The 16,727-nt window shown below is 38.2% G+C and overlaps 1 protein-coding gene across 4 annotated transcripts; it reads left to right on the forward strand.

Annotated features, from left to right (window-relative positions):
* Positions 1-5: 5 nt before the first annotated feature.
* Positions 6-13,398, forward strand: LOC104316836 (fatty acyl-CoA hydrolase precursor, medium chain-like). 4 transcript variants are annotated; one of them, XM_069793444.1, is made up of 14 exons: positions 6-1,708; positions 2,448-2,489; positions 3,349-3,553; positions 3,983-4,118; positions 4,384-4,517; positions 5,030-5,183; positions 5,442-5,543; positions 6,399-6,497; positions 6,970-7,110; positions 8,410-8,490; positions 9,898-10,045; positions 10,704-10,853; positions 12,643-12,715; positions 12,865-13,398. In XM_069793444.1, exons 4-14 carry the CDS (start codon positions 4,002-4,004, stop codon positions 13,052-13,054), a joined length of 1,389 nt encoding a protein of 462 aa, XP_069649545.1. In that variant the 5' UTR covers positions 6-1,708; positions 2,448-2,489; positions 3,349-3,553; positions 3,983-4,001; the 3' UTR covers positions 13,055-13,398. The 4 variants fall into 4 exon arrangements, with proteins under 4 accessions (XP_069649545.1, XP_069649546.1, XP_069649544.1 ...); XM_069793445.1 differs by lacking the exon at positions 2,448-2,489; XM_069793443.1 differs by lacking the exon at positions 6-1,708 and having other exon boundaries at positions 1,729-2,489.
* Positions 13,399-16,727: the final 3,329 nt, after the last annotated feature.

A 16,727-nucleotide genomic window follows, 5' to 3' on the forward strand; every position in this document is an offset into this window, starting at 1 on the left:
GCCGGCGGCGGCGGCTGGAAACGAAAGGCCGAGAGCGCGAACCGAACGGGTTTTGGCTGGGGTCAGGGACGCTGCGGGGGTCCGTGAGGGACCTCTGCGGCGGAGGGAGCGCGGTCCAGGACGGGCGGACTAGGGTGAACGTTACACACCGAGTGTTCCTGATTAAAACGGTTTCTTTCGTCTTCGAGGTAATTTGAAAAGGCAAACTGTATCTAAAAACCCGCAAACTTAAAGAAGCCGGAGCGAGAGAGTGTAATGATGACGTATTTTGGCTTCATGCACCCCTTTACGGTGGGGTTAAAGCACGTACTCCTGTGTGGACATACTGTATATCAGCTGGTTTAGCCTCCTCGACATATGTTTGATTTCTCTCTGCAAAACATGATTTGGGGGTTTTTCCATGCCTGCCACGTCAGGGTCCGGTCACGGGTAAGAAGATGCGAACGTGCTCCCCAGGCGGAGCACGGCACACAGACAGAAAAGAGGATTTGAAAGTACCTGAGACTTGCTGCTTCAAAAGATGTTGCAACTGGAAGAAAATACTAGTATATTGTGGTTCTGTTGCTCGGCACTGCCTTACAGAAATGACGGTTACCTCAGGTGTGCTTTTGACTGCAGGGAGTTGGGCTGGATTGGTTTGCCCCCAGTGGGACTTGTTCTGAAGGTTACTGATATGTTCACGCATCTGCTGATATTCTAAATAAGACAAGCAAACTACCTGTGAGCAAAGTTTCCATTTATCTCTGCTTTCATCTTTGCTTTGTGTTGTAATCGATGTATTAACTGAATATATTGGCATTAAAGTTCACTTCTTAATATCATCCTTTGTTATCTTAAGTTGGTCTTTCAATTAGTGTATGTTGTTTTGGATAATACATTTTGTTGGTAAGCATCATTTTTCTGGCTGTTTAGGAAGTACAAAGCTGACTGAGCTGACTTACCCTTAGTGGTGAAGATGTTTGCTGATGTTGAAAGTGGGTTTTGGTTGCTTTCTTTTGTTTTTTAATTGGATAAAGACAGTTCAGTCTGGCAGCACAAGAAGTCCATATTCATTGGATTTCACTGGTGGAACGCGTTCAACTTAAGTAGCCTCATGGAATCCTGCTTTCCCCCAATCCTTACACACACAAACAGGTGCACACACCTATTCCCGTATGTTGAAGTCTGTCTTCTGGTTTTGGTCTGTCTTTCTAGGCCACCAGAAGAATCTACAAAAATCCCAGGGCTATTCGCATCGGACTAGAACAAAAATAACTGCAACAGAAAGGATTTTCCAGAAAGATTTGAGGGGAGTATAAAAAATAAAAGGCAAGATATGTTTCACAATGCATATTTGCACAGTTCCAGGTGAAATTCATGAGAAATTGGCATACTTTCCAAAGCTATCACAACCTAGAGACTCAGGAACTATATAAGAAATAGCAAGTAGCTCTGAATTATCTTGCACTGGAAATCTTGTTTTACCTATCTCATTTGTGACCCTTTTCGTTAAAAAAAGAACTGACTTACTCTGACAAACCTGTTTCCCAAGCAGGATGAGCTTACATCGTGTATGATCTGTGGTGGAGAAGTTGTCTTCACAGGCTTTATGAGCATCCCCGCTGGAGGTGAATTAAGCGAAAGCAGTGCAGAGGAGCCTGAAGCGGTATGCTTTGCCAGCTGAATGCTGGTGACACCATTCATCCAGGAGATGTGAAATGAATCAAAGGTGGGAAGGAAAAGACCCATTTTATAGAGGGTGTTTTGCCAGTTGAAGATAGATTGGGAGTTGGTGGAGCAAGCTGGGCTTGTAGGCCCAACTATGAAGGCAGCCTTGAGACTAATCTGTTTGGGGCCAGTCATCCACACTGTGGTCATGCTTCTACAAACTACAAATTTTTTTAGGACTTTTTCAGCCAGCAGGCAAAAGCTGTCTGTTGGATTGCCAGCCTATTTCCATTGTAGGAAGCTATAGAGAAGGTGAGGTCATGGCCCTTTCCCACTTTTTTGAGGGAAGTACATACCCCATAAAATGTTGTAAGTAGACCTTGCTTTCTGACCTCCACTGAAGCTACTCATATAGAAGAAGATATAATCTGACCCTCAACTTCAATCTCACCTTTAATTTTGAAAAATGCAGGAGAGATATTTTTATTCAAGAGATGAAGAACTATTTTGGAGGCTGGAGGCCAGTCCCTGCTGGAAAGCACATATGGTGTCAGTTATGGTACAGATGTGCTAACCCTCATTAAAACTTCTGCAAGATTTAACTATATTGATTTTTTAAAAATTGTTATTTCTAGTTATATGTAATCCTTTTTTTTGGCGAGTTTTTTTGTTGTTTTGGGGTTTTTTTACAAGAATTTAAGTGTCAACAGCTCTGGAACCTCTTCAGAGCTTCACTGTTTTCTCTGCTTGTAAGATTAACTCAGATTAACTATGATTAGACCTTTTATTGTTGTTCACAGATGGTGTTGGGTCATTTTCAGATCATCCATTCTCAGGATCAGGTAATGATTAGGTGCATTACACTAAGGGATTGTATTTACACTCTGTATCAAGTACTCTGAAAGTACTTAATGCAGTGCATGTTCAAAAGGGAATTTAGCCGCACTCCCTACTCAGAATGCCCTCAGCAAGGACCTTTGTACCATTCTCTTCCGCGTAGAACCAGAAAATAATCTAGAGTCCAAACGGGGGTGAAAAATGGCTTCTAAGAGGCAGATTGCTTTGCTTTGTACGTTGTCTTGTAGTATTGCATTCATCACTCGTGGAGCAGAAGGTGAGATGCAAAACCTGTTGTTACTGCTGTTGCAGAAGCAACTGTGCTAACAAGTTGCAGTGCAGTGACTTTCAAAGGGTGTACGTCTCTTCTACTTCTGTTAGCAAACTGCAAAAGTATCCTAATAAGCTTGATGTAAAAATTAGCGGTTTTGTGAGATGAAACCATTTCTGAGATGATTTTATGAAAATAAAACTTTCTTTCTTAAAAGGTAGAAAGCAAAATCATTTTTGAATTATCTAAACAATATATTTTAAAGATCTTTTTGGATGATAAGTTTAGAAAATGTTAATGATTTTGACAGTTGCTGTTTTCTCTGAAATTTGTTTTTAAGCTTTATGCTCTTGCACAGTGACTAAACTATGTCTTACCTAGCTCCAGCTGTCATTGGCAGAGCCAGCTATAGGAGCGTTTGGCAGGGGGTGTCTGTCATTGCACAAAAGCAAAATGAAAACTGAACAAAATTGAAAGGAATAAGCTATAATCTTCTAAATTAAAGTCAGTAAAAAATGCTTCATTAAAAAGTCTGTCTGATAATTGTGAAGATGCGATTTAAATTATTTTTTTTTATCTTATGTGTTACTTAGGACGGAATGGTGCTGAGCCAGAAGTGACTATTGCGCTTGGACGGCTCAAAGGGAGACAAACAAATGTGAAGGGGACAGACAGACTTGTAAATGTTTTCCTTGGGATTCCTTTTGCAAAAGCCCCTATTGGATCCCTGAGGTTTTCCCCACCTGAACCACCCGAACCCTGGAATGATGTGAGAGATGCAACTTCTTACCCACCACTGTGAGAGCTGTTCAGTTCATTTGTATATAGGACCTGCTCACATGTGTCAGTGTTGTCATGTTTTTAGGGTACAGAAGTCTGATTTTTGGTAAGGAGCTTGTATTGACTGGTAGTGAATACGCTGCCAGTACTGAAATATGTCATAAGAACTGTGGGACTAGGAACCACAGAGAATTCCTGGGAAATTGCTGTCTTTGGAAATTACATTTTCTCGTTATACTGTGCTGAAATAATTCAGCTTTTTAAGTACAAGTATAGAGCTGTGCTTTTACAGGTTGCACCTCTAACTGTATTTAAGTAACACAAAGTTTGAGCACCATGTGGGAATTCAGTCTGTGGGGCAAAATAAAGCCTGTTTTCTCTATTGTTGCTACATCGTTGCTATTTCAGTTTTATTACTAATAGTCATGCTTCCCTTCTTTTGTGAAGATGTCCTCAAGATCTGTCCATGTTGAAAATAGCTGAAAAAAACTTTAAAGAAAAACACCTCTCATTCCGAACTTCTGAGGACTGCTTGTATCTAAATGTTTACAGCCCTGATGGTTCAAACAAGGACAAGTTACCTGTACGTAAACCCTTTGTACAAACTTGTGTTGTACATAGTTTGCACCGAATAATGGCTCCTAAGTCACTTAATTGCTCTTGAAAATGTGATGCTGCATTAGCAAAAATAATAATATTATGTAAAATTCAAAGTCCACTAACCTAAAATTCAGCTCCCCTTGAGCTTTGGTGATTTGGAGTTCTTAATTCTCTGATGTTGTCTTCCTTTTTCAAATGAAGCCTACCAAGCAATGTATAAAAGTGTGTCTCGCCCTTTTTTCTCTAAGGTAATGGTGTGGATCCATGGAGGCAATTTTATATTTGGTGGTGCTTCTAGGTACGATGGTTCTGCACTATCAGCCTATGAGAACGTTGTGGTAGTAATAATTCAGTACAGACTTGGACTCCTTGGATTCTTCAAGTAAGATGACCTATTTCACTTTTTACAAAATACTTCCTATTATGTTTAAAGCATGGGTAGTTTTGTTTTCTAAATCAGCTGAACTTCTATACCAGCTTCCCCACTGTTACAGTGGTTTAAATGTACATAGTTCGCTGACATCAGGATGTAAGAACATTAAGAAATGTCTGTAAATTCCATTTGCATTGTCATTTGATTGTAGCCTGCTATCACGTCATAGCTGGGCTTATTTGGTTCTGGACAGGATGTTTGTTCTTGCCTTTACTTCCATCCATTGGTGTGTAAAGCAAAAAATCATATAGTGTAAAGGCCAGGAATCCATCTGTGTATGGGTGAACAAACAGTACAGGCAAGTAAGTCAGTGGGGCTTTAGGTCAGTAGGCTACACGGATCTTTCCTTGGCCAAATATGACACTTTGCACAAAATGTAAATTGGTGAGATTTATTTTATTCTGGTATTAGAAGAGCTATTACTCTTCCTGAGAAGTTGGCTTATAATGCTTTTCTTTCAGTACTGGTGATGAACACGCACGTGGGAACTGGGCATTTTTGGATCAAGTAGCAGCTCTTCGATGGATCCAAGAAAATATTGAACACTTTGGTGGAGATCCAGGATCTGTCACACTCTTTGGTGTATCTGCAGGATCTTGCTCTGTTTTTGCACATGTAGGCATGCAGTATATACACTAGGAAGGAAAGTCTTAAAAAAAAATCTTCAAAAACTCAATTAGTGTAACATTTCATGCTTAATCTGATTTTTGAAAGTAAGATTAATGGCATGTTGTGCTAAGTCTGGACACTTCCCCTGTAAGCACATCAAAATGTGTAATTCCCTTCTGAATCCAGCAGTCTAGTCAAGCATAAAGTTATGGGATAAGGACCTTAATGTAGAATAAATACTTCCGGTTCTTCCCTTCTTGGCAGGTTTTATCTCCTTTGTCGAAGGGTCTCTTTCATAAAGCAATATCAGAGAGTGGAATTCTAATCCCCCCTGATAAAGATTTACTTCGTTCAACAGATCTTAAGGTAGGCTCATTTTTTTTGCATTTTAAAGCCTTTATAATCTAAAATAGGACATTTCTTATATCTGATAATTTGGTTAAAAGAGAAAAGGGGAAATCCGATTGCATATTATGCAACAAAGTTGATCAAATTTACTCCCATGGCATACCTATAAAAGTATAGATTAACACTAAGTAAATTCTCATTCAAATCGTCTGTTTATTTTCAATCTCATTTAGTGTTGGAAATAGATTGTACAGTTATGTGATTATAATATCTGTGCGTTGACTTAGGTATTTTCAGTTATACACATGCCAACCTTGGCATATGTCCATTTTCGTGCACACTGTAACTTATATAGTAACTATGAAATTTATTACAGAAAGTTTAACTAGAATCCAGAAGAGGCATTCAGTTTTTATTCAGCTGTGGTCTTTTATGGAGGACCTTTATTTGAAGTAAATTAATAATAAATAAAAAAACCCAAACTTTAAAATTAAATTCCTCTGTATAAGTACCTTGTCATTTCTCCTCCTGAAACAGCACATAGTAATAATGTAGATCTCATAAGTTGATTTTCTGAATTTTCTTTCCTTATTTGATCTATGTTAACAACCTCGTATTACCTCTACAGCACGATTTGTTGTAGAACAGTGAATGGAAATATAGGAAGAAAGAGAAGTATACCAGAATGATTTCACTTTATGATCAAACTGTAGTATATCTAGTAAAATAAAATACTTGAAGTCCTATCAAGCTCACCTAAATCTGCCCTTAAGTAAAATTATTAACAGTACTGTATATAATAATTTTCTGTTTATAAATTCCTTAAAGACCACCTTGTAGCTAAGAGTTTTTATCTTTGTTAATAATTTTCAGAAAATTGCAAGTATATTTAAGTGTGAGACGAGCAGTTCACTCTCACTGATAAACTGCTTAAGGAACCAGGAAGCAAATGATATAGTCTTTAACAGTACGGTAGGTAAAACTTTACTTAGTAACAGATTTTTTAACAGCACTCTTATAAAACGTTAGCTCAGCCTCTGACCAGAGTTCATTGTTGGCCTGTTCCAAAGCTGATTTTTCTTAACTTTTGTCAAAATACCCCCTAAATATTGAAATAATTTCTCATCAGAATTTTCAGTGAAGTGTCACAGCACCTGTAAAGTTGTGAGCAAGACTCAAGCATACATATGTTTTAATGTCAGTTAGAAGCAGTCCAGGATCAGGAAACCATTACATTACTGCATACCATGATCCAATCAGGCTTGCATTTTATAGTCTTGTGCCAAACTGTAATTTTATGTTACAGTGGCTGTCGATACTCAGATTTCTTAAAGCCCTTTTTTGCCCTTGGAACATTAAATGTGGACATTTTATTATATGAATTGAAGGAAAAATGGAAAATACTATTAACAAGTAATTTGATCTTTTTTTTCTCCTCCTTCAGGAAATCCCATTTCTACCCTTAGTTTTGGATGGAGTATTTCTTCATAAGTCACCTGAAGAGATATTGGTTGGAAAAGAGTTTAATGCAGTCCCGTTTATGATAGGAGTCACCAACAATGAATTTGGCTGGAATATTAGATCTGTAATTTAATGGCTATCCTTCATTTTTTTGAATGTTTGTGTTAACTGATGCAGGCAACTCTGAGACAGTATTTGCTGGTAGGACACCTTTTAAGTATCGCCAAAAGGCTTTGCATTGTTGGAAATATATACAAGGTAAACTTTGCTTGCGTTATGATTCTGTAGCGACCCAGAACCAGTTGGTCACAAAACACTGAGACAAGCTTCATCCTGCAAGTTAAAATACATGGTTATCTTTGGAATATCAATTTTATACAGTATTTGCTTATCCTAAAATTTTAATCCCTCATCCAGGCAGAGAGAGGAAAAAGAATGCAACAGTCAAGGGCTTGTTACTGAAAGAAAAATGAAACCAATCCTTTCCCCCACAACATGCAGTATTCAGGATTGGTACATAGCCTGTTTAAAAATGTGACATTGATCACCTTAAACAGCTTACCCTGTATGTCAATATGAACTCTGACTGGTTATATCATTGCCCCTGTGTTCCTTGTTACCATGTAGAAAGATCTACCATTTGAAAATCTCATCTGGGGACAGAGTATGGAGATAATGCAGGTGTCCAATCCATTCTCAGTGCATAAATCCTTTCTCATATGGATTCCATGGGTAACTCCAAAAAATAAGCAATTGCTATACAGTGCACAAAACTGCAGGAGGTGGATTTTTGTCCTCTCTCTTCCTTGTCCTCTTTTCTTCGTTTACTAAGTATTGATGTTTATCTATGTAGTACAAAGCATTTGTTCTGAATCTAAGTAGTAACTGTGTGTCTCTGGGAGTGTGCTGGTACTGAGTCCAAGAAGAAAAATGTATAGTGAAATCTGTTCTAATTAATTTTGCAGACAGAAGAGTCATTTTATGTAATGCTGTAGAAGAGGAGCATTGCCTTATCTTTACTTCAGAGGGTTCAAACAATTGGACTAGAGACAGAGAGGCTGCCAGTGACTTTTAAGTTCTCCCCTACCAGAGGGAAAATAAGCCTTTGCAACAGAATAAGCATTTTGCTTCAGTTCTGCCCTAATGCTTTCTAGTCTTACAAGTTTCTTAACAATGTGTGTTGATTTAAGGATAAACTACTTAGTATGAGTGGTTTATGTGGAAACCTGCACCAAGGAAACATTTACTGCAGTAAATACAAGCTTTTCAAGACAGCTGCGGCATCGTACTGCATTTTTGCATATTATACAATGCTTCAAAAATAAACACCAGTAGTAAGAATAAAGTGGAATAATGTAGTTCTAATGTTAAAAATATTGGAGAAGTTGAATGGTGCTAATACTCTTTTTTTTTTTCTGTGCAGACATCAAAAATACCAGGTTTGAAGGAAATAGGAGATAAAAAATCAATTACTTCAACTTTAGAGTTTTTACTACCAATGATGGTAAGTGAAATTTGTTTTTAATGCATGTAACAGATTTGTGAAGTTTGGTGTTCTCTAATTTCCTGCTTGAGTCATAGTCTTACTAAGACTTGAGGTTATGTTATGCTTTGGGGAGAGTCCCAGCAAAGTTGACAGAACTACGGTGTATGGAGTTACACAGAAATAGGATTGAGTCAGACTGGGGATTTGGGGAAATACCTTTTTCCTTCTAGACGTCTGAACCAACATTTTTGTCTTACATATTTGTATGTAGGATTACTGTAATAGTGTCCCTAGTCTTATGGTATCTGATGGCTAATCTCCTGGTTGATGGGTTTCAAGGCAGGATTTTTCAATATGTTTATGTTAAATGTAACTTTTAAAGTAGTTACTTTGCACTCAGAGTTTTGAAATGTATCTTTCAAGCAGCAAATTCTAATGCTAAAAAACATAAGCTGTGTTTAGAGATCCCATTGGTCTTGCCCTGTAGTCTAATAGTCCTTAAATCTTTAAGGACTCACAGAATTTACTTTTGTTATTCCCATCTCTTTTCTCCCGAAGAAAAGAGAAGCCAAAGGTATTATCCGGAGAAGTTGCTGGATCCTTGTTGATTCCTGTAGAGTTTTAACCTATATAAATCTGTTGCAAATTTGACCTGAGGTGGTTTCTTTGGGTTGGTGTTTTGGTTTTGGTTTTTTTGGGGGGGAGCATTCCCCCCAAAAAGTCTGAATAGGTTTTTGTCATGGTTTAACCCCAGCCAGCAACTAAGCACCACGCAGCCGCTCACTCACTCCCCCCCATCCCGTGGGATGGGGGAGTAAATCAGGAAAAAGAAGTAAAACTCCTGGGTTGAGATAAGAACAGTTTAATAGAACAGAAAAGAAGAAACTAATAATGACAATGATAACACTAATAAAATGACAACAGTAGTAATAAAAGGATTGGAATGTACAAATGATGCACAGGGCAATTGCTCACCACCCGCCGACTGACACCCAGCCAGTCCCCAAGCGGCGATTCCCCACCCGCCCTTCCCAGTTCCTAAACTAGATGGGACGTCCCATGGTATGGAGTACACTGTTGGCCAGTTTGGGTCAGGTGCCCTGGCTGGGCATGAGAAGCTGAAAAATCCTTGACTATAGTCTAAACACTACTGAGCAACAACTGAAAACATCAGTGTTATCAACATTCTTCACATACTGAACTCAAAACATAGCACTGTACCAGCTACTAGGAAGACAGTTAACTACATCCCAGCTGAAACCAGGACAGTTTTATTTGTCATCGTGATTTCCCATCAACATGGGTGCTACCCTGGACCTTTGTGACTTTGTGGAAACTTTGAAGTTTAAAAGATGACATTTTTAGTTGCTAATTCAGAGAGTATTATTTTTTCTGTTTGTTTCTTGTTTCCCCTTTTTCTCTTAGTATGTACCATCAGAGTTTCTGCCTGCAATAGTGGATGAGTATCTAGGAAACACAGATGATCCTGCTGAGCTACGGGACCGATTTTTGGATTTCCTAGGGGATGTAGGAATTGTTATGCCATCCATTAAAGCATTGAATTATCACAGGGGTGAGCTAATGAACACCAGTAGGTGTTCAAACCTCTTACAACATGCTGGATCAAATGATGTAGACACAAATCCTGTCATGTGTAGGTAGCCCTTCTTGAGATTCCTACTGAGAACTTGAGGGTGAAAAGTGATATAGGTCTGCAGGATTGTGTGAAGCAAGTGTATGTACTCCTTTATCTTTGTACTAGTGTCTTGCACTTGCGCTCATAGTCACAATATATTGAGAGCAGAGCACAATAACACAGGTAAATGTTTGCTAACTGAAGTATGCAGGCTTAAAAATTAAAACATATTAAAGCAACCTGGAATTTGTCCTTTGGCCCACTGCTACTTGGAAAGTCAGCAGCTCTGTAGCCTGGAGATTTTCTGGTATTTAAGTGTAGACAAGCCATGCCAAAATACCCAGAACTGGAAAATAATTTGATGTTATCATGTTTTCTGTAAGTTTTCCTGGGGTGAATTTTTCAATTTTTTGTGTAAGTGCTGAGAGTTCTTAGTTCTGAATTAAAAATAAAAATACATCTTGGAATGTAACATTACATTAAAAATGTGCCCAGTGTAACGCTTTGGGTATATTTAAAGTAATATTTTAAACAGCTGATGTCATCTGTAACTTATGCATCTCTTCTTTAACTCTCTAAATGTTACGCCTGCTAGAGTCTGGAGCTCCTGTCTACTTCTTTGAATATCAGCATCGGCCCACTTCATACTGGGATAATAAACCAGAGTATGTGAAAGCTGATCATGGAGATGAAGTTGGCTTTGTCTTTGGAGGACCATATCTGGCCGGTGATATTCAGCTACGTAGTAAGGAGTAGAACATTCAATGTTGACTTATAAATTACTCTCATAACACTGGCATTATTCTGTTCAGTAGTGCTACTTCCATTTTAATCAGACTAAAGTGCATTTATTAACAGTGAGACCAAAGTATAACCCTTTCTCCTGTTAGAATTTGTTTAACACTAAACTTACTCTTCTTCTCCATTCTCTATCATGTACAGTTTACTGTTTCCGAAGCACAGTAAGTTACACATGTTGTCAACAATTTAGCAAATAGGACATTTGCAAGAAAACATCACTGTTGTTATACCAGCACTGTTCATGAATTTGCCAGATAGCTTTGGCTGAAAAAGAAATTGAAGGAAAGGTCAATTAAACTTGCAGGGGATTAGCAGAGTGCTTGGGAAGCAGGAAATCTAGGCTCTTCTTTTCCTGAGGAATTTAAGCTAATGTCTCCTTCTTTCCAGGAAATCCCATGGGCTGTCAGGCTCCATAGAGTGGCGGACTCGGTCTCTTTTACAGATAGTGTTCCGACTGTGTTGATTAGAGCAAGGCTTGGAACTCCAGTGTTTAATTTTCTGTGTGAAGATCTAATGGTTAGGTTAAAGAATATTTTCTCCCATGACTCAATATTTCAACATTTTATTCAAAATGGAACTGGTCCATTGATGAAGGATTAAGGGTGTACTCCCAAAATTGCCTTTGCCTTGTCAGTTTGGACATTCTCATAGGATTCTGGAAGTTCTGGTTCCTTCAGGCAGAATCCCACATTGCTATAGTCCAAATCAATGTGCCAGTCATTGAACAGTTAGATACAAGATGCCACATCCTCAGGAATATTATGAATGCAGCAATTTGCTTTAATTGCATATGCCTAAAACTATAATACTCAGGATGGAGTATTTTCTTTCCCATGAAACAAATTAGGAGCAGTTCTTATTTTGACAAACACAGAAATTCTACTTATTTTAAGTGAATTCACCATTTTTTCTGCTTTTATTTTTGTCATTTGCACAGTAGTTCAAAGTTTCAAAGCCTACATAAATGAAAGCATTTCCTTTTAGTCCCTTGAACTTTGGAGCAATCCAGCTATGTTGTAAAAGCATTTGTTAATCTGTTACTAGAGCCTTTTGATTTTGCTTGTATTTTATATTTAGTTTTTTACTTATGTTATCCTACACTAGAAAACACTCTACAGTTCTTTTTGCCTGAATTTACTAAGAGCATTAAAATAGCAAATATTTTTCTTGATGTATTGAGATGCATTTATAATTAATAACACACTGTCACTAAAATTATTTTCATCTAGCTGATACAGTGGGCATATGTGTAACTATATTTAAATGAATATTCTTGAAGTGTTGAGACGTGGAACAACATCATCTTGTATCAGAATGAAGAAATCTTTGCCTAGTCATGCTCTGAATAATAGGGAGAATTTCAGTCCCACAAAGCTAGAATAAGATCTATGAAACTAAACCATGTGGCCCATTCCTTGAGTTGTAATGGGACTCAGGACACATGGGTTCTTTTTTTGGTTCTGCTTCTGGTTTCCTGAAAAGCTACAGACAAATCACTTTATTTCCTTGTATCCCCATTCCCCAATTTGTAGAATAAGGATAATTATGCTAATCTCATTCATAAATAGTGCTGAAATCTTTGTGTCATGATTGCTGTATTACTAACATAATGCAAGTGTGGTGCCTCTGTTGTAATCAGTAAGTTGTTACAACATACTCACAGACTGAAATGCTGCTTCTGTAGTAGCAATATTTTGTCTTCTGCCACACATAATAATTATTTTGTGTCTCAGGTGAAGTTACAGAGGAAGAAAAGAACCTTAGTAGAATTCTAATGAAGTACTGGACTAACTTTGCTCGAAATGGGTAAGAATCATGAGATTCATGACACATGTTACTGGTTTGTACTGACCGCATCATGAGTTAGCTGTTCTGTTGACTCAGTCTTAACTTCTGTGATTTAATTCCTCTGTGACTGAAAAGGGCATTCACTCTTTCTTTTTTGTTATTTACAGAAATCCTAATGGAGAAGGTTTGGTTGAATGGCCATCTTACAACCTAAATGAAGAATACTTACAGATAAATCTAAAACAAAAGAAAGCCAGAAAGTTGAAAGAAAAGAAGGTAGATTTCTGGCAAAAGGTGATGTTTGAAAAGACAAATAACAAAAGAACAGAAAACAAGAAGGTTAATTCAGAGTTATAATTTACAATCTAAGCATGCACATAATATGCAAACTATTAGGATAGTAAAATAAATTACTTAAAGTAATTTTGAGGATAAACTTATGTTTCCTTTCACCTTTTCTTCACAGTTGTCATATTTGCAATTATTCACTGTAATAATTCCAATTGATCTATTTCTCCATTGTGATCATTTACTTTTTCCTGGATTTGTGTCTACAACGGAAGCCTCACTTACTAAATATAGGTACCAGATTTCCCCACTGCTCAGGTTTTTCTGTTGCTTCCCCATGACTGAAGACAGAATGTGGCAGCAACATTGTTTTAATAAAGTGAAATCAATAAAGACACAATTTGCAAGTAAAACTGTCTTTTGATGTCAAGTGTATCAGCAATGGTACAGAAGTTTTGGTCTGATTTAGATACAGAAATATTCTCTGTGGAAAAAAAAAAACCAAACTAAAGAATGTTCTGCTTCGTAAGTTGGTTTTACAACAGAGATGGTATATTTCTGACTGTTCCAATACATAATCTGTAACAGTAGTGCTGGAATTAAGACTTCTCTCAAATGTTAGAAAAGGGAGAAGCTGTCTCCACTACCCACGCTTTTTTCCTTTCAAATTAAGCAATAATTCCCTTAGAAGGATCAATGTTGGTAACATTATTTTCATAGTTTTGTCTTTTCCATGGTGCTTTATGCTGTGCTCCAGGCTGTCCTCTGGGCCATCAGTCAGTTCCAGTTTCTCTGCACTGGGTCACAGGCCTTCATTACTAGCACTGGCGAGAGGTTCGTTTGTACCAGAATTATTCTGGTACCCTTACTGGCTGATACGCACTTGGACTGCCAAGAACAAGTCTTGAACACTTCATTTCAGTGTTGTCAAGGACTTCTTTCTCTGCTATATCTTGTTTGTTTCCTATATCTGGCTCCTAGGCTGCTCCAGCTACTCGAACCATGTTCCTGACCGTACCACTACCTCACAGCAGCGTTATGCAGCTCCACAGATGCTATGGGGCACAAGGCATCTGTTCCCCCCTTCTTTCATCTCCCCTCTGTATCTCCAGAAGAATTTAAGATTGTTCATAGCTAATAATGTCCTACAGCAACAAACTGGCCATCCCTTCTTTCTGAATGACTTTATTGGAAGAAATAGGGTGGGATTCCTACATCTTTCTGCCCAAATTCTGTTGCCAGTCAGAACCTGGGAGGTAGACTGTTAGCACAACTGCTGTTTTGGTAAACAGGAATTCCTGCTAAGCATCTGTCCCTCTTCCATTGTTTTAGCTAACATGTTTTGTGAGGGGAATATAATCTCAAAATAGTCTTGATAGATTTTCATTGCACGTAAATTCCCCTGAGGTCCTGTACTGCTCCCTTTAAAAGGAGATAAACAGGCAGCATTGTATGTATATGCACAGAATATATGCTTATGTTGTAAGTGTATGCAGAGAAATGCAGTGGAACTGACTTCTTATACATAGTGCTAAGAATAGTCACAGTGCTAAAAATAAATCACAGTGGAAAATGTCAAAAGATTTTACTCCTATCTGCTTAGGAGTGAGTGCTCTGATACTCTGTCTCATCACAGAGACGTCCTGATGTGAGATTACCAGTGCTAAAGAGACAGTGTTAAAGCTGTCCAAGCACTAGCTTCGTAGACTCTAGCTCTAGGTTTTATACACTCTAGCTTCATTGAAAACTGACCGGGGGCTAAGTAAAAAACCAAACTGACCCTGTTTTAAATGCAGACTTCTAAACATTTCTACCATTCATACTTGAGGCAAGATGTAATTGTGAGCTCTTATGCAATTATGGGCCTATAAATGTGGTATTTGCCTCTATTTTTCAGCTATTGAAATCAAGAAAGGTAGCAGTGCATTAAAGTATAAAGAGGCAAATGTCATCATATGGCAGGATTTTTTTTTGATTGATCCCTGACTTACGCATTATTCACCGACTGAGGGTAAGCTGCAACATGTTTTCTCAAAATGAAATGCCAAACAGGATTCAAGAATTCCACTTGCCAGGTATGTAGCACTATCTCCAGAATGCATGAGTTTAGTCTAGAGTGTTTCCACATTTGCAGACCATATAGGCCATGCTTGTAGATCCATACAAGGTATCAACACGCAGGGCTGTAGGGATCTAAAATCCCATTTGTTTGTTGTAAGTAAGATTGGCAGAGTTTGCAGAAACCGGTTTGCACTGGTAATATTTTCAGAATGGACACTTCTTTGGGACTGTGGATGGGATATGGGCTGAGACATTTTGCAGACTGGGTACTTGAGAGAGAAGTAGTGAGTGGAACAAAGATTGAAGAGTAAGGCTTGGAAAATAGAATAGTAAATGAAGGAGAAAAATAAAGGGAAAACAAATGGGAAAGGACAGAGTTTAGTAAAATCAGTAAAGATCAGGAGATAGAAAATAAATTGTTTATGGAGGTAAAGTTTGTTACAGCAAAAGGAGAGAGCAGCAAGCAGAGTACACAGCATTTGGCTTTGTAGTAAAGGACTCCTGTAGTTTGTGGGTCACAAGTGACTTGAGGCATGCATGCCAATCAGGATGGAAGCCGAGTCACAAGCAGGGATTCTTGTAGTTCCACCTTGCATGGAAACAGTTTTCCCATGCCAGGAACCAAAGCAGTCCAAGATAAGTGGAGACAGTGAGAGAATTTGCAACAGTATTCAAACAGGCAAAACTGAATGTGTACACCTGAAGCTACCTGCCAACAGTTTGCTCTCGAAGCAGTCCAGTTTAAAAGTTGACCAGGATTTATCTACAAGGGCTGTAAATCACACCTGTGCAGATACACTTACAAAGATTTGGAGTAAAGTACACAAGGATATCTGTAGTACACAGGACTACTAGGTGCATAATACATGTGCTGAACCAATTTAACGACTGTGGGTCTTCACAGCCCAGTTAGCTGAAAACAAAGGTGCAAGCAGTAAATTCATCTATAGAAATGCCATGTCTGACAACTGAGAATTCTCATGATATAAAATCGCAAAACAGCCTTTCTGCGGCAAGAGCTACTGAGTCTTGCACCCCACCCCCACCCCCCCAAAAAAGAAAAAAAGACAGAGCCCAAAGCTTACATAAAACTAACACAACCTCTTAGTTAACATGGGCAGAAAATCTCTTTTATTTCTATTCAGCTATCTCTTCCCTCTTTTTCATATCATGCTCCAATGATAGATGTGAGTTCACGCAGAAGTCCATAAACCCTCCTGATTTTCCAGAGGCATTAACTGTATAGTTAGCAATCAAATCCTTTAATATTGTTCCCATACTACAAAAGCTGTGAAATCATCTGTCTAGTGTTGCAGAACTCATGTATTGTGTTAGATACCAAACAAACATCCCTGAACATGCAGGACTGAGTGGCAGGTGGAGCTAAGATTTTTCTAGTATTGTTTTTGTCAAAAAATGTCCTTTTGTGAGAATGAAAATCCCTCATATTTACTTCAGCATAAGCACATTTTTCCTGAGTAGTGTTTTGGAATTTGCTCCTTGTGGCTATATTGTGTATTCCTTACATTGAGATATTAATACTAAAATGAAGTAAACAGATGTAATAAGGTAAAAGTGTAGTTCCCTTCCTGATCTCTTCACTGTGTAGTGTGAGGAAATCCTAACTTCGTTGAGAAAGACGGTAGTGTTATAGCAGCAGGACGAATCTCTTGGTGCAATG

The sequence above is a fragment of the Haliaeetus albicilla genome, chromosome 10, assembly GCF_947461875.1.
Source record: "Haliaeetus albicilla chromosome 10, bHalAlb1.1, whole genome shotgun sequence".
NCBI lineage: Eukaryota > Metazoa > Chordata > Aves > Accipitriformes > Accipitridae > Haliaeetus > Haliaeetus albicilla.

What these genes read in the sequence shown, in the direction of transcription:
- LOC104316836 (XM_009917420.2), top strand. Translation starts at nt 2,686, where the DNA reads ATGGCTTCTAAGAGGCAGATTGCTTTGCTTTGTACGTTGTCTTGTAGT. An exon ending in CGGTGATATTCAGCTACGTA is followed by an intron (nt 10,854 to 12,642) that starts GTAAGGAGTAGA and finishes TTTGTGTCTCAG; the next exon opens with GTGAAGTTACAGAGGAAGAA. An exon ending in ACTAACTTTGCTCGAAATGG is followed by an intron (nt 12,716 to 12,864) that starts GTAAGAATCATG and finishes TGTTATTTACAG; the next exon opens with AAATCCTAATGGAGAAGGTT.